We start from the raw sequence: 23,460 nt of genomic DNA on the forward strand, positions 1-23,460 counted from the left end.
AATATGTTAAAAAAGTTAATTATTATTATTTGATGAAATAATTTTTGCTAGATTTGCACGTTATTTTATTCCAGTAAAAAACGCGTTGGTATTATTTCCGTTAACATTGCGTTAACACTCTGATCACTTCTTTTTCACCCTTGTGGTTTTCGCAAGGGTGGCGGCGCTAACATTTAAGTGAATTTCCCTCAAGTTGCGACGGCAATCTCCCGCCGAGCTTGGCGAACCGATCTTTCGTGATTGCATCGGGGCGAACATTGGCGAGATGGTTTTAGTTTCTGCTCAATGCGAACGTAGACTCGGTTGCTCGCTAACCAGTAGAACGTTTTAAGGGATTTCCCATAGTATTTACCGTTAAGTTACTACGCCGCGCGAGAGAGGTATGGAAGGCATGGAGCGCGCCATCGGTCTCGGTTACGCTAAGCTGTTTGCATCTACTTGATTGGATCTGCGTCTGCACTTCCAAATGCAGTTAGGTTAATTATCTACGTTACACGTCAGTGTCGGGAATTGGAGCGTCGTATATACGGTCGAAGTGGAAACCATAATCCCTGAGATAACACATTTTCGAAAAGCTACGAACGCGCAAATGGAAAACCGGGGCGAGTTGTGCATAGAAAGCATAGAAAGATAATAAGAAAAAGGGCAAATTCAGCTACAGAAATCTTCCTTCCTTCTCAAAAAGAAAAAGAAGCCAAGTACAATTTGTAACCTCGGGCATTTAAAGTCCGATCATAAATATCAAGCTAATGCGATAATTGCGACACGCGCGGGTAGACAAAGGGGGCTCTAAGCTCCGTCTCGATTGATCAATTTGTCCAAATAGGCGCTTTACGGCCGGACGTCGGTTTCTTATTTTCACACGAAACCGCCCCGGAGGGTGAGCGGAGGATGAGCTCTACGGAATATAACGGCAATTAGAATCGTCGGACCTTTTTCGTGAAAGCTGGCTTTCGCTCTCGCTCTCCCTCACTCTCGCTCTCGCTACTCTCGGATGTGCATCCCACCGCCCACGGCGCGGTATGATTGAACACCGGTCCATTTAGGGGATTTGGGAATCGGACCGCTGCGGACTCGAGAAAGGGAGGAACCTGTTCCCTTCGCTCCGTGATGTTTTATTGAACTTGATATTAATGCCACGCGTATCACGAGATTAGACGAGATTATGTAAAGCGGCACGAGCGATTCTATCTCTCTTATCTAATGTGCAAATGAAATATTTACATTTATGTTTACGTTTTTTTTCAAATGTTTATGATTATGCTTTTTTTACTTAAAATTTTTACGAAACGATTGTTGTTATATTGCGCGTTAAATTACACACATTGTTTATGGAATTAACGTAACGTGGAGATAAATGTAATATTAATTATTATCACGTATATTCCCTGACAATGCAATTCTCGTATGAATTCGAATAAAAACATGCACTTCTGCAGTGACAGAGACGCGGAAGTCGGTCGAATCGATCGTGGGCTGCCTCGCTTATTTCGATGACGAAGCTGTACTTAACCTAATGAAAAATTTTGCAAATTTTGCAATCTAGCAGATATCGCGGTATATAATGCGGAGGCACGCGTCAGAGATGTGATCTGGAAACACTCTGGAAACAGATTTCTTTTTCTTCGGGGGTCCACCCGTGTTTTTCCTAAACTCCTTCGGAGTGGCACCGAAATGACAGATTTAGTGCCCGTATGTTTCGAGATATTTTTGATATTTATTTAACTATCTTCTTGCAAGAACCTAAGAGCTAATAAATTCAACGGAAAACTGGCGCGAGCTTATTTCGACCCTCCAGATAAGGGCGCATAATTCAAAACGAAAGAATATATATATATACATGAACATGCAAGAGAAAGAAAGAAAAAGAGAGGAGGAAAGAGAAAAAGAGAAGTAGAAAAAGAGAGAAAGAAGGGAGGGGGGGGAAAGAACGGAGAAAGGAAAGCATATTTTCAACCGAGATATGCGTATCACTATGACACAACAAAGACGAAGTCAAAGGTCTTGAATGAGATTTCTTGGATTTCCTTAAGCGCCTTATATCTTGGTCCACTTTCTTACTCGAGGTGTTGCCGATTGTCGCACGATATATTCAAGGAGTTCGGCGTTAAGTTAGATTAAAACCGAATATCTTTTCAGAGATCTTTTATAAAACACATAACAGAAGATGATTTAGCGAAAATAAAAGATGCAGATGCAAAGATGTAAAATGATTACTCGATATACAAATGCATCTCATTAATATACATTTACATGGAAAATAAATGTTTAAATTTATGTTTACGATCAATAAGATTTTTTTGTAACTGTTATACGTTGCAAAATAATTGAAAGTTGAAAAGACAGGGAGGGAGGGCTGAGAAACTACGATGACGACACGAGTAAACTCAAGCTACCGCGTGCGGTTTCTGTCAACGCGTGTGGATAATTTTCTTGTTTCGGCTCGGCAAGACAGGAAATCGACAAAAGAAGAATGCAGCGAAACAGGCGGACGGACAGGCAAACAGGCGGGCAGACAGGGTGGTCCAGTCTCGGATTATTGCGGGCGCCGCGTCTGGAAAGAACAAAGCGCCGGACCTCTTTTCTTTTTCAACAAAATGTGACCTTCAAATGTTCACACACGCTCGGCTTCTAATCTAATCTAATATGTTCAGAAAAAAGAGTTATCCCTTTTCGAAACAAATACGCCTGCGTCCCTTGCGTAATGACACTTTTATTTCGCGCTTGACATTGGACAGATGCGCCGGAGAAGCTTCTTTTTCCGAAATTCACAGCGGAGATTCCTGCAAGCCCTCGCACTCGTTCTTGGCACGAGTTTGACACAATAATAATTAAACGTGAGAAATAAACACTCTTGAACTACGCGTGCTCTTTTCTCTCTTAAATATCGATTACTTAAAAGCGGTTCTCATTAGCGAAAGTGGTTTTCGCGGAAAATTCGGGTGTTCTTACATGCGTTAAATACAATCCACAAGAACACACGTGTACACACGGATTATTCTAAAAATTCTAAAAATATTTTCTGGCTAATAAAAATTCCATTATCGCGTAACGTCCCGTTAGCTGTAATATCCGAAGAGAGAGATTACCTTTAAATACTTAGACATTCATAGATGCATGATTCGTTCGACTGTCATGCAAATCAAGAAGACTGCCGATTACGTGGGAATACGATTATATCGGCGATTATATACTCGATCCACCTACTTATCGGCGAGTTAAATGTGTCACGCAGGCGTCCAGCGTTGCATTCACGATTTGACCTAACCGCGATGAGATTCATCGGGGATGCAGATCGGATCAGCGGAAATAAACGCGCGAACTCGCGCGAGCGATTCTCCGGCTCCGAAATTTACGTTACGTTCGCTGAATATTTATCGAGCGCGTTTAATAAACGCGTTATATATAAGCGCGACCATCGTTTAGCGGCCATCGAGAAAGTGGCGCGCTTAACGTGCGGAACAAAAGGAACTTCGCGGAGAATCGCTGACTTAATTGGCGGCATTTAGCATAATTGCTACGATGGCCCGGACCCCCGTAGTTGAACGAGTCTGCTTTCCCGCATTGCCGTTGTAACCAATTATTGTGCGTACGTCTGACAATGGGCTCTTCTACAACATTAACAGCCGGACACGGGCGATAGGCACGGCACGAAAATATCGCGTAAAAGTTCGGATGTGCGTCCCCGTTCTTTTTCCTCTTCCCCGCTCCTTCATCTCTCCCCCCCCCCTCTCTCTCTCTCTCTCTCTCTCTCTCTCTCTCTCTCTCTCTCTCTCTCTCTCTCTCTGCTTTTCGCGACCCAACCCTGCACTTTACATCCTCGTCCGCTATTTCAGTCGGAAATATGCGCAGTCGTTCATCCGTTGCATTATTTTTGGAACCGCGGAGCTTCCCTCTCTTGTCTTAATGCAGGTTGCATACATTAAAATTACAGCGCTATAAAAAAACTTAAATTAATGTAATTCAGATAAAAAATTAATTTTTTTAAATTTTTGTCTTCGGTGACATCGTTACGATAAAAGAAACATAGAGTGGAAGGGAAAAAATTACAGCATGATAATGGTGCGAGAAGAGAGAAAGAGAGAGGGGGGGGGGGGAGAGAGAGGAGATGCGAGGCGCGATTATGATCGACCTCCCAAGTGTTTCCGAATAATGTGGCATAAAAAACGGAAAAGACGAGAGGCCCGATCCTCGTCAAAGTCACGCACGGACTTAAAGCGGGGGTTAATGGAAACGTTAACGTCGACACGAAACGCTGTCTTCTCCCGAAAAGAGTTTCGGGCGTGATATCTTCTTTTTTCATATGTACAAATTACACGGATGCTGCACCGCAGCGAGTATCCCGAAGACAGCGTGCCATATGCAGAGGAGATTCTGTAATTGCTTCGTCAAGCGTAAGACTTTACATTTAAATCTTTCTGAAATTTTTAAAAATATATTTACAAATGTATGAAGAGTAAAAAAATACATTGGCACGATTCGTTCACAATCTTTCTCAAATAAATTTCAATTTCGAATAACGAAGGCTTTTAATAAATCGCCGAATGTACAAACGTCGATTTTATCATTTATTAATATCCTACATAATTTACAATTAATTAAAATACTGAATTAATTGCAAATATATCACGATGTATTATCTCACGCTCTAAATCTGAATAAAATTCTACATTCAAATTACGCGTAATCAATGAAAAATTCAAAGCGCAGTACAATGCACGTTACACGATGATTGTAGAATATTAATTTATTCGTGTGCAATTTAACCAAACAGCTGGGATTCGACGATATCCATTCTCTCGGGATATATTCGAATTGTCGAAATCTCATCAAAATTGATAATGTTCTCTTTCAGTCTCTCTATATTTATGAGATTTCATCAGAATAACTCGACGGCGACGGAGTTTATTGACTGATTTCGTGGGCGCTCTTGAAAACAATTCTGCTCCAAATATCATAGATAAAAATTCGTGCCGAGGAGCTCATCAGTTTCGTACGTACACTTTTTGAAAATACGTGCCGGATCGCCGGACGGCACGTATGCACGTCGCTCGACATGCATAGGCGATTCATTGTTCCCGTTTAATTGGTTTTCGCTCGTAGTCCCTACAAAAATCGCCGCGCGAAACTCGCGCCGCGCTATGTCGGTCTCGATTAACTCGGACAAAAAGGGAACCTCACTCCTCCCTCACCGATGAGGTCTATCTCGTCTATCTCGTTGGTGATCCGAGGCGAACACCGGATTCCCGTTTTTCGCGTGCATCGCGACGCCGGTGGAGGTGGAGGAGGAGGAGAAAGAGGAAGAAGAGGTGGAGGAGGAGTGAAGAGGTGCCACGGATAGAGATGCCTGACACATGGGCGTCACCGTCTCGCGCGTCTCCCTCTCGTACAGATCATTCCACGCTCAAGATTACATGGACGTGTCCGTACAAAAAGCGGGGCACGAGATGGCCCGACTTGGTCTTGCGACGCCTGGATGTTCTCAGCATTTCGATGAGCAGCGTAACAGGACTTTGCAGATAATCCATCTGTCGCGCCTCGACGCAGACGTGATGTAAAAAGTAATTGTCTCGAGTGAGGAAGAAGAGAAGAGAAAATTATTACTTTATAAATTACATACTTTGTGTAAATTTTTTTGATAACACACGTATGTACGAATAAATCTATTAACGCATATTATATACACATTTCAGGGATTTCCGTTCTGCTAAATTTTCGGTGTACTTTTGATATGCAAACTTTCGATGTACGCAACAGCGTGTGTTTTAATAACGTTTATCATCAGAGGCGCTTCGGGGTTTGGGGGGAAATTAAATATTAATTATCCCGTAATTGAGTGAAACTTTCAAGGCTTTCCTTCCTTAGCAGTCCTCTCTTTCTTGAAATAGGCGCCTTTCATTAAGGACGAGTTATTCTGTAGCTTTGTTTCGCCGTCGACGAATTCGCGAATTCCAAGTACTCTCGGAACGGGTGTCATTTGCCCTGGCGCGCCTTTCGAGAGGAAAGTTTATTTTCGATCGTCGTCGCGGGACAATCGCGGCGGATATGCCTTCGGCAGCCGGATTTAATTAAAACTTTTACGACAATAGAGACGACGACGGCAACGATGAAAATAAGAGAAAAAGTGAAAGAGAGAAAGACCTTATCCTCGAGTAATCAATCGACATCGTGGTAATCAAGAAAAAAAAGTATGTCCAGTTTGTTCTGACGAGTTAGCGAGAGAGAGAGAGAGAGAGAGAGAGAGAGAGAGAGAGAGAGAGAGGAGGGGGGAAGAGATCGAAAGAACGGGAGAGGGTAGTCGAAAGGCAAAGGGTGGGCGATAATGAGCGAACGGAAGAGACCGATACATCGAGCCGTTCTTCCGGTTCCACACGAAACGAGCGGAAAAGTTTGCCTTTGTGCCGATAACTACGTTCGAAGTGCAACGCAAGTGCATCCACATGCGCGCGTGTGCGTGTGCGCGCATGGTGGGCTGGTTAACGAGCATAAAATTGGTGGCGATCGATCGTGAAAAAGATCGAACGGAAAGCTCTCCGGTGCGCGGCGACGGAATTTTTTTTTCCATCCGGGAGGGTCGACGAACCGTCCTCCGTTCGCATCGCGAAATTGCAGTTATTCGCGCCGTCGACCGGGAGGGGGAGGAGGAGGGGGGGAGGGGGAGAGGGTCAAGGGCTCGAATGTTTAACTGCAGGCTCTTAAACAGGCAGTAAAGTGGCGTAATGCGCGTCTGTCGGCCAGAAGTTGATCGATGATTCCTTGGGACAAAGGGCCATATCGATTTTATTGCCCAGAATATATCGACAGCAGCGGGAGTGTGCGCACAGCATCGATGATTTTACATATTCTTTACACCGGCTGGAAACGTCGGCGTTAAATGAAGCCACTCGCCCAAAGAGAGAAAAACAGAGACGGTGTAAAATAAAATGACACTGTCGTGCCAGACGCGGAATAGCCACGGTTAGTCTCGCGCTCGTGCGGGGTGTTTCCCCCACGGCGATTCGATGAAGTCAAATCGTCATTTAAATAGCGCATCATGACCAAGTCTGTCGTCTGCGACGTGATAAATCGCGGTTATTTCGCGATTTCGCGAGAACAGATAATCAAACGCGCGTGAATAGAAAGGATAAGCTACCGGCTTGCGTGTAATAAAATGTTAGCGGAGCGGAAATTTCTCTTTCGCTTCGTATATAAATTTAACATCCATTGTTACCTCTTCTCCTTCGCGGGCGGCAATGTAGAATGATGATGACGTATAAAACACCGCGGATTTCTATCCGCGAAAATTTAATTCCGTTTGAAGTACAACGGTGTCAAGACCTGGGTGCGCGTTCCCGACGATGATCTTCAACTGTGTATGTAACTTGCGAGGTAACGCGACGATTCGTTATTACGACACTACCGGTTACGTCGTCATCCATTTTCCCGACTTGGGAAATTTAGGACACGTAGGTGCGCGACTATCGGAGCGACGTTCTGGGCGCAAGTATCCCAGGATCCCCCCGTAATAAATAGTACAACTTCATCTCGCGTGCCCCCAGTAAACGTCTGTAACTTATGCCGGTAACTACGCGAACACGCGCCCTTTGACGCGGCGAACGGCTTTGAAGTCGAGAACCCGAGGAACTTTTCCTTAACGTGCGATCATTCGTTTCGTTGGCAGGCTAGGCTCGCTTTTAGCCTCGGTTCGGCGAGCTGGAGACAGTTCGTCGCCACGAGCGATCGAGATCGTCGTAGAAGATTCGGGAAGCGGCAATACAAATAGATCTTCGAGCAAGAGAAAATCGCCCCGCTCGGTAGGTTCCATTTTATTACTTTCTCTCTTCATCCTCTTCTTCTTCTTCTTCTTCTTCTTCTATCTTTCGTTTTCACCTGTATTTTTTATTTTATTTTAACTTGCCTCACGATAAAACGACAGGCACGTTACTTGTCGACCGAATGTAATTTCGGGTGGGACGACGAGCTGGAAGTTTGGTCCTTAAGGGAGAACGAGACGCACTGCAATTAATATTCAGCGGGCGCGCGTTGCATAGTCACACTTTATAAACGTCACGTACATGGAAAACGTCTACACGCGGAAGGGATACCAAAACGAGAGGGACAGCCGAGGCCTTTCACCCCTACGATCCTTTTTCGGCACAATTTAAAACGGAGTTACGGCACGGCTTGCCGTTACAAGCGGCGCTTTTTCGCTGCGATTTATTCAATCACCGCGAAAATGACGAGAATTTCGATCTCATTAGAATTTTATCGAATGAAAAGCTATCAAGCGGTCCACGTTTCGCGAACCGTTTTCCAATTATCTTCGGGTATTGGGAAAAAAATGGTACGCGCTTCGGTTATCTTTATTAGTAATCGAGTTTTCGTTTCTAAACTGTGATCGAATTATCCCGTCGGGTACGGGTTTCTCCCTAACTCCTCTGCACAGGGGAACGTAATAAATCACGTGCACTCGTGGTTCACGAGAGATGCACATCGAGGCGGATATAACGCTATCCACTTAGGCTGCAGCATCGGAGTTCTCCCGCAGGCTCGAAACAAGTTTAATCGAGAACGAATTTGAAATCACGGATATCTCTCTCTCTCTCTCTCTCTCTCTCTCTCTCTCTCTCTCTCTCCGGAGACTCTCCCTCCCTCATCCCTTTTCATTCCGTCCAGGAAAAGAGAAAAAGTCCGTGAGGAATACGGTGGATACGAGCGCAAAGCAGCTGCGGCGGTCGTGATAAGACCCTTGTCACGTTTCTTCCGAGTCACAAAATCAAATCAAACATCGGCCACTGCGAGAGGAGTCGCGCGTTTAAGGGCGCTGAAAGCGTCGCCGGGAGAGTCACCGCGCCGTCGATGGGGCCCTCGAGCCTTCGTTCCTCAAACGCGTATAAGAAGCCCGTCGAGATGTTATTACTACAAATATTATCTTTCGGGACGTCCCTCTCGGTTACGCTCGCGTGGAAGGGACGCAGGTTTTCCGGGACGCGCGTTCTTTCGGGACCTGTAAGAACCATACCCCGAATGACCCTTTTACTTTTGTCGCCCTTTCACTTCCTCGAAGAGAGTCGCCTCTGAAGATGACAGCGCTTAATCGTCTCGGGCTGATTACCCTCAGGTCTCTCTTCCGCAACTCGAAACTCGGAATGGGTTAAGACGCGTTCTCGAAAGTTTACGTTAATAAACCTCTTATCATATTATTTCCATCGTGGAGACGTTTGAGACGTTTGTGCTTCACGAACGACGTACTTAAGACACACAACAATTATGACAAGTATACGAACGAAGAAACTCTTTTTCCGTTACTTCTTTCCTTCTTACGCGGTTTACCAACTGGTAAACCGGTATTATAAACCGTGACTCTCAGCTGGTTATCGATCAGACTGATTTATCGCCCATAATCTGTATCTACCCGCAACGCTGCTAATTTCACTTTACAAATGTAAATTGTACAACGCATCTGCGAATATCGGGATTTTATATGGGCCCGCGTGCATTATTACGGTAGACGGTGCATCGTACGACTATTAATAAATCACGGGCGCAATGCCGTTTTACGTATTATGCGTCGGCGAGTAAGCCAGATATGCGATATTTTCGTCTCGCAATTATTACGAAGCTATTTTGCTCAAATTACGTTTTTCCCTATTCGCTTTATTTATACATTAATTATACATTTGCTTTATGAAGATATTATTGCATCGATATGGCAAATTTTTATTTAGGATTAATCGTAAATCCGAAATAAATGTTAATATTACAGTGTAAAATATATGTTAATCGTGAACGAAAAAGGCACTGGTCTGATATGTGTTTAATTTAAAATATGTACAATATTCCGCTGTCATGTCAAATACGTGACGTCCATATGACGAAAGAAATCGAAATTAATTTTTTGTGACAATGTACCGAAGAATTTTATTGCGAGGATCGATGAAAAAATACCATATATCATTCGGTTTGGCCTATAATAGATACAAAGGAAGTAATGTAACCTTTCAAAGAAAAGATTGTAAAACCATAAAGATAAAGACGTTTCTCTTTACGTCTTGTACGTGCGAGTTTAAAGATATTTATAGGAAATATTAAAATAAATCATAAAATATCCTTTCAGGAACAAAGTTTATTCCTGAAATTATATCGCAAGAAATCAACAAATATGCGTTTCTTTTATCAAATAAGGACTCTTGAATGGTCTAAGAATATTCATTGATGTTCCATATTTATTTTCCACGTTTTTGTTTAAGCGTTTTAGAAACGCATGTAAAACGAGCCTAGGATCAAATAATCGATGACAAAGCACTGTTTTCTTAGCAACATCTTCGTCGTCGGAAATCGCATGTCTGCCACTTCGACATAAGACATTTAGCGCGAGGTGCGCGATGCGCATACATATCAGTGCACGCGATTTAATGCTCTCTCTCTCTTTCTTTCTCGACGATCGTCATGCAACTAACGCACCAGAAGCTAGCGTTATCGATGGAATTCACTTTTAGAATTCTCTTACAAATCAATTAAAGTTAAAAAAAAAAAAAGAATTATCCCCGATCTGCGCATTTAAAATTGATTTTAAAAATTCATTAAATTATGATGACATAAACAAGATGAGACAAGGAGAGAAGCCAAAGGCATAAAATGATCGTGAAATAATCATGAAAATGATTAAAAAAAATCTTAAAAAATCCAGAAGATTCCTCAATATCTTCGTTAACACGACGAAATGATATGTTTAATTATACTATGTATCGTCGAGCCGCGCGATGAGCGTCAAGTACTTAACGATAACGCGAAGTGCTCATGTATTAAATCCGATCGCGAAGAAACGAAAAGAGAGTCCTTCCCGCATCCATAACGGCACGCCGCCTGGACGCTTAATGTGTATGCAAGTATGTGTATTTGTCGATTTGCATTTATATTTGACCGACGCAGCGACGTGGACGCCACGTACGGACGGCGCCGCGGCGCGCGACGTATAAATGGCCACGCGCATTTTTCCGATAATCGCCGTTACGGCCTTAATATCGGTCGAACCGAAGTTTTACAGACGGCTGGAGGCTCACCGAAAATAAAATCACGCCTGCGAGGCCGGCGAGATCAAAGTTCGCCAGAAAAATCTCACTGGCGAGACGAATCGGAATGGAAACGTTCGTTCGTTCGTTCGTTCCTTCGCGAGCAGAAATCTCTTCCGTCCGATTGATTTATATCTTCTGGCGATCTATAACGATACTTATCAACGTAAATTAATCACGACACCGAGAGAAAATCGATAATAAAACTCAACTGGCTTTATACGGAATCTCAAACATTTTTTTTTTTTAGATGAAAGAGCAGCTGTGATTTTTGTTGGGAAGTTTGCTTGGATGGAATTTTTTTAATATTGAGAAAAATATCCTTTCTCCATAAGAATATCTCTTTTGCAATTTCGATTTCTTTACTTCCTGTATTCGTTCTCGATTCGTTCTCGACATCCGCTTCCAAATAATTCCGCCTGGCGCAGTACACACATTTTCTCGGATGATTCACTGCGGAGACGATATCCGTATAAATCGTCGCGCGTATTTCTGGTACGACTTTAATCGATCCGTGTAATAATCAGTCGATTTATATTCCGGTGTACCTCACGCCATGCTCACAATCGGCAAACGCTTTATTGAAACGAATAAAAGAGTCAAGGCGCGAGTTTATAACTGATGGAAACGCACGTAGATCATACGCAGCGCTGACGTCATGTGTATTTAATTCGGCGGTGTAGAATCGACTCGCGAACAGGTTATTACACGTGACCGTTTGTTTTTTAATGACGCCAGCCGACGATAAAGCGCCGTCATTTATACGAATTATTGTTTTTCTCGCTTAAAGCATATCCGCGCGCGGATTTATTCGCGATCTAAATATAAATTCTTTTATTATTTATCCGCGCTGTCTTCCCGGCGGGAAAGCCACGAATACACCATGTTCCGCGTTCGTTGAACTTCCTGGTGCATATACTTCAAAGTAAACAGTCATATGAAATTCGACATCGGGCAATTCTGCGTAAAAATTCGCAACGTAAAGATACTTTGACTTCAAGGGATATTAAAGACTCGAATTTATTCATCTTGAACAAGAGAGTTTCTTCCCCTCACATTTTTTCATCCTTTCATCTTATTGAAAATTATGACTGGAATGTTTCCAAGGGGAGGGATTTTTTATCCCATATAAAAATCCGAGTTTTATACCCCAACCCTTTCGCGCTGCTTCCCAATTTTGTAAGATTCTTAATGCGCCGTCTCAACGTCCCTCGCCTGCGTCCCTCACCATTTGTCGGTGAAAAAGCGCAAAATTCGCCCGAAAGCCGGCTAGTTTCATATCGCAGGACCGGTTCTTTTTCTTTTTCAATGAGGCGAGAAAGGGATATGCGTGCTATGCGTATCGTCACGTGCATTACACACGTGGACGTCACACAGGGACAGTACAGCTCCTTCCCCTCTCTTTCACTACACACGCGGGGGAGAGAAAAAAAGAGGAGAGATTCGGGGAATAACGAGAGAGAGAGAGAGAGAGAGAGAGAGAGAGAGAGAGAGGAAGGAAGAGCGACGGTGTACGGGCGCGCGAGGGTCGGAGGGACCGAGACAGGTTCGACGAAGAGAGCGAGAGAGCGCGTGCTGTGCTCCGAAGCCCTATACCCGCCAGTCGAAAGAGAGCTCGGTGCTCAGTGCTACGATGGTCACCAAGCGGACAGGTCGCAGCCTCTCCCAGCCTCCTCCACCGCCGGTCCACACACCGCGGTCCTCGCTCGTCCGCCCGGCCGTCTGTTCTCGTCCGGCTGTCAAGCGAACGCGCGCGTCTCGCTTAATCGCGCTTAATTAAGACGAGTCCGCGTCTATCCGGAGCTCCGCGAGTGCACTGCAAGCGGCGCACTGTCATTGACCGTCTGCGGCCCGCGCGCGCACCGTAAATCATCGAGACTCTCACCCACGGTAAAGGCATAGAGACAGAAAGAGAGAGAGAGAGAGAGAGAGAGAGAGAGAGAGAGAGAGAGAGGGAGAGAGGAAGAAAGAGAAAATGCCGGGTAATTGTGTCACGGTTGATATACGAATTTATTTTCGTCCGCGGTAAAGACTCGCCGTTTTCATCATCGTCGTCATCGTCGTCATCGTCATCGTCGGAGTTGTCGCTGCTCCGTTCCTATCGGAAAGATTATCAATTATCGATACGATTATCAATTATTTACAAGTGTACAACTAAAGGACGGATAGGAAGCTTTATCAAGACGAACTTGAACGTCTATTGTCGAGTGCGTTCTTATGACAGCAAAAGACCGATAAGCGAAGTTAGATAAATGAAAAGGAATGCCACACATGCCGAGCCGGAAGAGATCTGCAATTATATCCGACGATATCTGCGAACTACTATAAAGAGATCGGAGCGCGTGTGCGCCTCTTCGTGGACGCCGGCGAGGAAAGTTCGCACGTGCTTCTGCCGCGGCCTCCCACCTCTCCGTGCGAAGCACGTGGTCGCCGCGAGGAGACTTCTTTCCACACGACATAAGATCACAAACACGGGGCTTTCTTCTTACTGTTGCGGCTTACGATATTACTCATGCGTTCGTCGACGACATGGATGCGAAAAAGGCCCTAACGAAAAACAAGATCTTTCAGGTAACTACGATCAAAATCCTCGGTCTATCGAACAAAAATAATCTGTCACTTTTTTATGGGAACAATATTTATATTTATGGAAAGTACATATTCGTGTACAAGAAAGTATTAGAAAATTTCATGTAAAGCCCGGTCTTAAAGGGGCAGCAATGTAAATGGCCTCGCCGGATTGCCTTGGTTAGCTGCTAGGTCAGCCGTGAAATTTCTGGGCCGTACGTAATTTAACGCAGTTGCACTTACGTCATATGATTACACAGTTTCCTCGAATATCCGCGCTCTGCTGTTTGTTTCGATTGTCTGTTCTATTAAAAGGAGACGATTGTGATCAACGTTCCGCTTTGGAAAGTATGCCGCGTTTATGTATAAATGACGTCATTTTAGACATTTCGCATAAACAGTTCTCGAAACGAATATTTTTTCACTTTGATATATATATATATATTTGAGTGGCTGATAAATTATGCGACCGTCACGGATCAAAACAGATAAGAATATGACATAAACGGAACGGCATTTCTGTTCAGGCCAAACCCGATAATAACATTCCGAGTAGAGCCAGGTTAGGACCAGTGTATCAGGACCAATAAAAATAATGGGAATTTGTTAAAGTTGAAATTTCATTTTTTTTTAATATATCTGATATACTCGAATATTTTCCTAGATATTATTGATATTGAAGCTGGGAGGGTCATCGACCTCAACCGGTCGAATCTTCCGGCCACTTGCGTCAACATTGATCGATTTACTTCGGAGGCAGACGTGCCTTTCACGATGCATTTCGTGGTTGGCCCTCACGCAGACATGCAGATTTTAAACCGAGATAGCTTCGAGAAATAATTGCGCATTCATTATGAGAATCTGAATAGCGCTGTACTATGCGTTTCGCTAAAAATAACGTATCCGAAGTAGAAAGGCGTGGTAATACCTTTTTTCATCTTGAAAAGAAATACGAACGTCAGAGGAAATAGACTAGAGTTTCAGCTCTGCAAAGCAGAAACCTTGCCTTTACAAGGAAAATATATCGCCTCGACCAATTACATCGTGTAATTAATACGGCCCGCGGCTACATCCGCCTCGCCCATTTCATCTCCGGAAGCTGCAAAATTCCCGCGACGATGGATGTCGGCGGGAAACTCGGATCTTCTTCGCTTTATCGCTGACTTAAGCGCGGATCGATTCGCAATGAGAAATTATGCGCGATAAGGCACGCTCTCGTCTGCGATCACATTGAGAGGCTTTTGTGTGCGTTTACATAACCGCCTTTTGTCATGTGAGTAAGCCGAAGAGTGACGTGCGCTGAGTTACCCTAAAGGATCTTTATCCATTTCAGTAGATTGCCTTGTCGGAAGTATCACTCCGACGAGTACTTCCTATTGTGATAAGAGGCATACGCGTCGTGATTTGAGCCTGTAGATTTATACAACTTCTTATCCTCTGCCTTCTGTCCGCGCAGAACTCGAATATTTACTTGGAACTAATATTTACTCGATAAGCGGAAAACCGGCCAATGTAATAGATCCGATATCGCGCCATTATTAATGCCTCAGGCTACAGCTAGACGCGCGTGGCCATCACGATATAATTTGCAACATCATCCCTACGGTTTAATATTATTTCTCAGACTTTTCACATCGGTGTAAAAATCACGAAAGTTTATCTTTCACATCACTAATTATCTAAATACATACACACGTGTATATTCTGATCTTACGTAATATTATAAAATTCATGAACGTGACTTTGCTATACGAGTCTTCTTCATTTCTCAAAGTCGTAATGTTTTTGTTTGGCTAAATTCTCATGTTATGTAAAATGAACGACTTTAACGAAAATACACACAGTATTGTCACTTAATATTCCCGAATGGGCTTCCGGAGACTCTCCCTAATAAGAGTGATGTTTGCAAACTGGTTGCAGAAGAATAGGATGCATTCGTCCCCTCCCTCGTAAAAAGTGGAGCACGTGCCTTCGTACATCTTTTTTTTTCAAGAGTCAAACAAAGCAACAAAATTTCTCTATGGTCACTTGAATAGTTCAATCAAGATGTCTCTTTTTTTTTGCTGACGTTTCATTTGTTTTCAGTTTCGTAAAAAGAAATTTTCCAATTCATTAAAAAGATATGACGAACGAGAACGTGAAATTGTTTGATGTTGTTAGCATGCTGAATAATCACACGCGTGTGAATGTCATCATGAGAGAGAACGAGGGTCGAAAGAAGAGTGCTTTTGTTAATTGATACGATCTTTGTCTCCGAGGCGCGAAGACATCAGCTGTGAACAACGCGATGCGATCGACCATGCGTAATACAAGAGAGAGAGAGAGAGAGAGAGAGAGAGAGAGAGAGAGAGAGAGAGAGAGAGGAAAGCGAAAGAGAGACAAAGGAAGAAAGAGAGAGAGAAAGAAACTTTGCGCATCGCGCAGTGCGATTGCGGCGCAATTTGTCAATTTTATGCATACTTCGCGAATAATGATTGAAAGTAGAACACGTGACCGCGGCGCGCGGCATTGTTCACGGCGTGACAATGGAATCGGATGTTTTGTTGAGGATAATAGAGCGCGTGGCCTACACGCTAATGAAAGGGTTGCACCTTTGAATACATCGAATGCATATATACGCGCGTATCTAGGGCTCAGCGGTGCTCAGATTGCGTATCCCGAGCGAGCGTGAAAGGATCTCGGAGCCGAGTTCACGATCGATATGTATTCGATGTATGGGCGATGCTTTCCTCCCGCGCTCCCTAAACCCCGCCCCCCCCTCTCCCCCCGACGATTTCATTTCGCATCACAATTTTTACATCCGGTTTTCGATTTTTTCTCGGTCACCGACACGGCGCTTTAACGATGCACGTTCACGTCACGTGGAAAATTTTATAAATTCCCCATACAGGCCGCTCCTAATTTTTCTTTTATTATTGTCTCATGAGGTATCCGATGCATAAAAAATTATCTCTATTATGCATATCAGTCCAGCGCATGCAAAGCGTAGCGATGCATGAAGGATTATCTTTACTATGCATATAAACGTCGATTACTCCCGGCGACGCATACAGGTCCGTGGTTCCTGTTTTCCAATAAGAAATATTCGAGGTTCCTCGCGGTATCTGTGTATCGGTGCTGTGTAATGCATATCAATGTCGAATGAGCACCGCCGTCCTGGACGGCGCACGCGGCACGTCTATTATAACACCCTCCGAGCGCGCCGCCGAGGCCAATGTCAGAGTTCGAATGTGTACTTTAAAATGCTCGTAGAACAATGGTGGCCGAGAAGGGAGAGGGTGTCCAGGGCCTACGGCAAAAGTGCCACTGCACATTTGCAAGTCCCGATTGTGCGTACGAGCTGTATACATGCGAATGCATGCGCCGCGATAGGCCAACGCGCACAATGCCGAATAGAAGAAACCAAAAGTGCGATTACCATTGAAGAGCGAGGACCGAGAACCTCTCCCGCGACAGTTATCTCTCACTGTCGCTTATTACTCATTGTTGCCGCTACGTTGTAGGTCGAAGATGCATTCGCGCATACTGGAACGAACGCCGGGAGAGGCCTAGTTGTTAAATCGTTCCTGACCGGGTTATATCTTGAAAGGGAAACTTCTTATTTCTCTATATCAAAATATCGCGACGAAATTTTAAATAAATGTTTAATATTTCAAATTGTCCATATGAACAAAAATATATGTAAACAAAAGCAAGACATTAATTTACAGAGCGATACAGAATTTTTTTTGTCCGTTATACTCCAATTAACTTTACTTAAGTTTTAGGAATGCACGATATTTTTTTTTTTATTTAGTGGGAACGATTTATAATATTATTGTTACTTATATATGTTATTGTTAATATGGTTCTTACAAGAAATTTATATGTATCTCAATTTATTATTAAGTTTTCATTTTCTGATCATAAACTTCTAAATTTTTATTAATGTAATTTCATATAATTTTAGTGATTTATATTACTTCGTGACGTGCTTTTATGTATTTCATTTTTTATTTTATTACAGTTTTAACCGCATGACTCATAAATAAAAAGTTTTTAGATCTATTTGATATCGCGGTTCTGATTTGTATGCACTTTGAATTACTCGTATGAAGGCCACCGATTTTTCTAACTAACTCACTTACTATATTCACGAACCTGATTTTATGTAATTGGACATAATATGTGCTAAAGAGAACTCAAACAGGTTTGAAACGTATACAATTATTAGCTATTTTTAAATGCATACTTCATCTACACCTGTACATACAACGTTGGTTCCTGTTGACATTATTCGTATTACAGCTATTGATTTGTATCCGTACAGTTTAATTTATTTCAGTTTATGATAAATAGGTATTTGTGGTGGCAGAAACGCACAAGAAAGTTCCTAAAATAGTTATTTTTCTAAAAACATACGTTTCCGTGAAAAACATTTTAATGAGGATATTTATACATGCACGTCTGTTTCGTGTATCTATTAAATGTTTTGTTAACTTTCGTATACGAGTACGATAGCGCAGGACAATGTTTTGTCGTACGAGACATATTATTTATTCACGTCGTCGCGTTCCACGCTTAGAATATTCCGTCTAGTGAACGACTTCCGTTGCCACATAAATGTTTGCGTTATGGGAGCGCATTTCACTTTATCTCCGGTTTGATGCCGGGAATTAAAAGTGTAGAATGATAACTCGCTATCAGCTGAAATATAAAAAGAAAATTAGTCTCGCCGAGCTAAAAATAAAATATAATCCGAACGAAGAAAAACAAATGATAAATTCTATACTTACTAGCTTTATCAAAATCACATTAATCTCTAACGACGCAATATCATTTAACGATTCCTTGTCGTGATTTACACGGGAGGATATTGATATTAATATTTAAAAGCGAATCGTTAATCGAGGCTAGAAATTCTCCGACGTTTCTGAGGATCGTAAAAAGCCAATCGTGTCTCAAAAAAAGGCACTGTTTGCGTATAAGATTTCCGTACTCCAATAAATTTGGCCTGAAGAAGCGGTTACAAGGGAGAAGTACCTGGTGTGACCTGCAAATATTTGCTCGACAAGGGAAAAAGAGTGAATATCCACGGTAATCCAATGCTCGGCATTTTCCCAACAAGTGTAAGACAAGTTACCAGACTGTACGAACCATCGGATCGTTCGTACATCGATTCCCTTTTCGCTCTTATAAGAAAGTTTTTACATACAACATACATCTTATTTCTCTCCGAGGTCTAACCTCATTTTATTTCATTCGCGAATATTATAAATTATATATATATATATATATATATTATAAATTATATTATATATTATTATAAATAACAGATAAACGGAATGCGAGCGTGAGTTGTGTGTAAAGCCCAAAATACGCGTTTTCGGGAAATAATGGACCGCGAGATTAAATTAATTACGTTAGGTTTCGCGTTGGCTGCTTCTGTTAATATTGTATCACTGAAAACAGCACGTACGTCATTTACACAATTCCCGTGTGGCCCAGTTATACTACAGATATAACGTACCATGGTTAACATTGTCATCAAAATCTTTTATGACGCACGCGTATCATATTTCTCTCTCACGGCAGTGTCTTCTGATATTTAGCCGCTTTCATCAATATTTATATCTAATTGCATTCACGTGTTCACGTTCAAATTACTTTATCGGATATACGAGAACAGGCCTAGCAGTTAACGCAAATAGACGCTCTCTTTTCTAGCCCGGGGACTAGTTTCGAATTAACGTCAAGGCACTCGAGACGGCTTCTTGATAACTCGATTCAATGCTGAGCAGTTGTTTCGTATCCATAATCAGTCAGCGTGAAGCCTAAATTTATTTTTAAACGCCCGACTCACAGACGACGCGGCTAAAGTAGAAGCTTCGGACATCATTGAAATTCCAAATCATTCACTTCTATTGCAGTCCGCTCTGCGCCATTAAATCGATGCTTAAATTGACACGCCTCGCCTATTCTAATTATCATTAGATTAGAGCGCAATTTCTCCACTGCTAATAAAAAAAATTCCAGAGCGTATCACTCAACGTTCTTAAGATACGTGCAAAAGTATGAACTGTAAAATTCTAAATATTGCTGTTTAAAATAAAAATGAAAGAAGCAGGTAAAATATACTTTTGCTATCTATCTTTGTGCCGATCGAGTATTCGATTCCGTTTGAGAATGATTCCGTTTCACGTGAGAACAAACGTAAAATGGAACTCGAACGGCTCAATTCCACACATCGTTCGTCCGTTTGAACATATAAAGTCGCGAGACGCTGAAATAGGACACCGATCCGAGAGACGAGGGACGGACAGGTCAGAAACGTTTCCTTGCGCGTTCCCGTATGCGGTTCGCAGGGCGGTTACCGTAGAAATGCAGCGGAAGGAGGGAGATGTCTCTCATTCCACCCCCCATCGACAGAGAAATTACATCGCGTTACGTCGTATCACGTCGTGCACGGTAAGCGATACTTCAAAGTATCGTGCCGGCGGAATGCGAAACGAACTTAAGAGACCGCAGGACACGACGTAATTGGTTCCAGGGATGCATATTATGTGTTACGCGTAGCAATACGGCGCACACATTTCTCCCCGATCATAGGTTGAGAATAAAGAACAAAACGAACAAAGGATGTGGATGAAATTCTAAAATCGGACATCCGCTGCGTAGGAGGTCGACGTAGGAAGTGTCGCGACGGAGCGACCTTTCGCGAGCGCACTATCGCGCAAAATCGGAACAGGACTCTCCCCCCCCCCCCCCTCCTTCCCCCGATGAAATACAGGCCGTGCATCCTTCGTGACCGACTCGACTCCGATATCCGTCCGATACACGTCGATTCCGTCGCGCACCGATGAAATAGCGTTCGCACCGGCGTTACGTCTGGCGCGTATAAGTCTCGAAAACGCGCGATTAGTTATCAGCAGGCCGGTAACACCATAGGCACGAGAGAGAGAGAGAGAGAGCCGGATCGAGCTGGATTTATTCATGGATCACCACGCTCGCCACGTGGACAGATAATTCTCTCTCCCGTGTGTCTGGTGTCCACCTTCTCTCCGTCGACCGACTCGCGCGACGTTGGTTCTTCCACGTGCTTTCTTTCGCCGTGAAACCAGTCGTGCAGGCAGGCCAGCATGCAACGAGGTTGAGATAAATATTGCCGACGGACAAATGCCGTGTGAGCGAGACGCGAGGACGTATCGTCTCGTGAGAGGAGGCTCGATTGTGCACATCAATGGATCATGCTCGCGAGTTACAACCGTCTAGAGGAGCGCGAGTTAGATACGACACGCGTGGCACGTGACACTGTAGATTTATTCTTAGCACAAACTCCACCTGAGATCCCTCTCCGAGAGGGAGAATAAAATTGTCTCAATGCTATCCGAGAGAATTGTTACGAAAGATCTCGAGTAATACTTCGAGAAAGAGAAAAAAATATCTTCTGTATTAGATTCTAGATATAAAATTTTTTTCTTTAATATTTTAACAATATTTTGATTATCATTCTTAATAAATTATTATTATATAAATTCTGTGAATATAAATTCTGCGGCAAATTCTTTTATCTCTTTTAAATTCTATAATTTCGTACTATTCCGATGTCATCTAAATTAGGAGAAAGATTATTGTTTTGATATCTTGAGACTATTTCGAGATAATGTTCGTGCTGTGTCAACCTCGGCCTCTTAATGATCCCTATAACTGAATGACGAGGAGAAATAGAAGGGACTCTCGCGCTGGGAACGTGGAAGAGAAGAGCGAGGAGAGTTCATCCCGTAATACTGGAGATCGTGACTTACATCGAGTTCTGGTCATTATCCGCGAAGTTCAAGCCCAAATGCATCGTGCATCCCGGGGATTACGGGGTAAATACGCCTTGAGCGTTCGAATCCGCCTTCGCGTCGATTCATAATTCCACAAGAATTTATTACCGGAGCGAAGAAGACGCCTCTTCTTACTCCACTTTCGTTTTCCCTTTCTCTCCTGGAAGTTTATTCGCAAGATTCATGTCTCGCCCGGGTATGAATGATTTCAATCGCCATCGGTACAAATTGATGCAGATTACAAGGAAGACGAAGATTAACAATCGAGCGGTTCACATTTTAGAAAAGTTTCACGGCACGATTTTTACCCTCTTCGTGCGGCGATTATGTTAAGCGACAAGTCGCGAAACTAAAGGAGTTTCTTTTCGGTAATTGGATTCGGATCGACCCGCTCTTGGCGATAAATAACCAAACGAGATTCGATTCGGGACAGGATGGTGGCTGGTTCAAACGGAAAATCTTTATATATATGACTCGCGCGGCGTACAACGCAAATGATGCGCGTAACGCGCGTTTTATCGGGACGGCCGTTAAAACGCCAGCTGGAACCAAGTGTTCGCGCTCGAGCACACACCTCGTGTAAGCTGCAAAAGAGCGGCGGACGCGCATAAGTTACTCCGAGTCATCTTTCCGCGAGGGGCTCCCTCGACGTAATGTCGCGCGCGCGAGCCACCACCCGCGCGATAAATGGCCATTTCGGAAAAAAGGGAGGAAGGAGCGGGAGGCGGCGATGAAATATGACGGACAAATTGGCCGGTTGCTTCGGACGGCCGCAGTTGGATATACGGTATTCATAGCCACTTGACCCGAATGTGCGCGCGAGGGGCGCGGGGAACGACGCGGGGAAGTACCCTGACGCAAAGTAAGTAAGTAAGTAACGGGACGTAAGTCGTATTTCACGGCATCTCCCTCCGTGCGTTCTCTCCGCCGAAACGGAAAGTCGAACGCAAGTCGGGACGCATCTGCCGGCGTGCCTTCTCTCATCGCTCTCGCCTTTCTGCTTCCTTCCGCGTGTCTCTCCGCCACTTTTCTCTACTCACGCGCGTGTTACGTTCGCCCTCCACGACGGAAATGAAAATCAACCCCCCGCGAGCCGCCCGAATCAACGACCCGCGCGAACGGACGGGAATGAGAAGAGGAGTGTTGTACATCGCGCGTCACCGCGCTGCTTTTCTCTTTCGACCGAATCGAGCGAGTCGAATCGCTTTCAGCTGTGAACCCGGACGTGTCGAAAAAAAAAAAAAATTCCCTCCGACATGCCGTCGTGCTGGCGTGATGAAAGAGATAAAGGTGAGGGGAACGGCAAAAGAGAGCTGGCAGAGGAGACTCGGAACGTCTCCCCTCAGTGCTTTTGATTGTTTGCGAATTTGCACTACTACTATGAATTCTTTGAATTAAAGACAATATTCTAAATAGCATTTTAATAAACTTAATGACGACACTTTCCTCACAAGTGTATCGACTTTGCGACTTAAAATTTGCATAGATAATCCTGAATTATATGCGGCAGAGATAATTAATTTCAACAGAAGAATATTGGAAGAGGGGAACAATGGAAAAAGTTCGTCGGCAGTTTTTAACTTCGCCGATTATGCGAACGTCGTTAAATTGATCGCCGCTGAGAAATATCGAATTAAATTTTAATTTCGAAAGAACGGGCGGTAGAAAGGAAAACATTACGGTTTTACGGAAATAGCGATGGAATAACGTTGCACGAGCAACTCGAAGCCCGCGAGTTGGAATTAAACTTTCTAATGAATGAACCGTAGTCTTGGCTGAGTAATGTAACGCGCCGCAGCAGTTGCGTATATATGCATGTATAATTAATGGTTACGAGCTTAAAGACAACTTTGCGCGATTAAGCAACGCGAGAGCGCTATAGCGCGCCTGAAGAATGGCGGAATGTCCCGAATGAATTCGCACTGGCTTTCGTTAAATTGCAGAAGTGCAGTTTTGGATTTCTCCCGATTCCAAACTGTAAAGCCGCAAATCAAGTTGGCCCCTCCCCTTCCCCTCCCCGAGATTCTTTTACA

The 23,460-nt window shown here is 43.6% G+C and overlaps 2 protein-coding genes across 7 annotated transcripts in view; one reads left to right on the forward strand and one right to left on the reverse strand.

The window, feature by feature from the left end:
• LOC105433001 (Mediator complex subunit 20) overlaps positions 1 to 23,460 on the reverse strand; it is a 78,441-nt gene that overhangs the window by 36,607 nt on the left and 18,374 nt on the right. The window lies entirely within an intron of this gene.
• Positions 1 to 23,460, forward strand: part of LOC105432999 (facilitated trehalose transporter Tret1-2 homolog) — a 62,970-nt gene that overhangs the window by 24,908 nt on the left and 14,602 nt on the right. Inside the window, exon 1 of one of the 4 annotated variants that reach the window (XM_011648054.3) lies at positions 13,566 to 13,622. The exons of the other annotated variants lie outside the window; for them this stretch is intronic. Within the exon in view, the coding sequence (XP_011646356.1) occupies positions 13,581 to 13,622 (42 nt within the window). The 5' untranslated portion in view covers positions 13,566 to 13,580. Of the gene's footprint in view, positions 1 to 13,565; positions 13,623 to 23,460 lie in introns of those variants that run through there. 4 annotated transcript variants of the gene reach the window in all.

Source organism: Pogonomyrmex barbatus, unplaced genomic scaffold (assembly GCF_055798465.1).
Source record: "Pogonomyrmex barbatus isolate J1 unplaced genomic scaffold, ASM5579846v1 scaffold4, whole genome shotgun sequence".
NCBI classification, from domain to species: Eukaryota; Metazoa; Arthropoda; class Insecta; order Hymenoptera; family Formicidae; genus Pogonomyrmex; species Pogonomyrmex barbatus.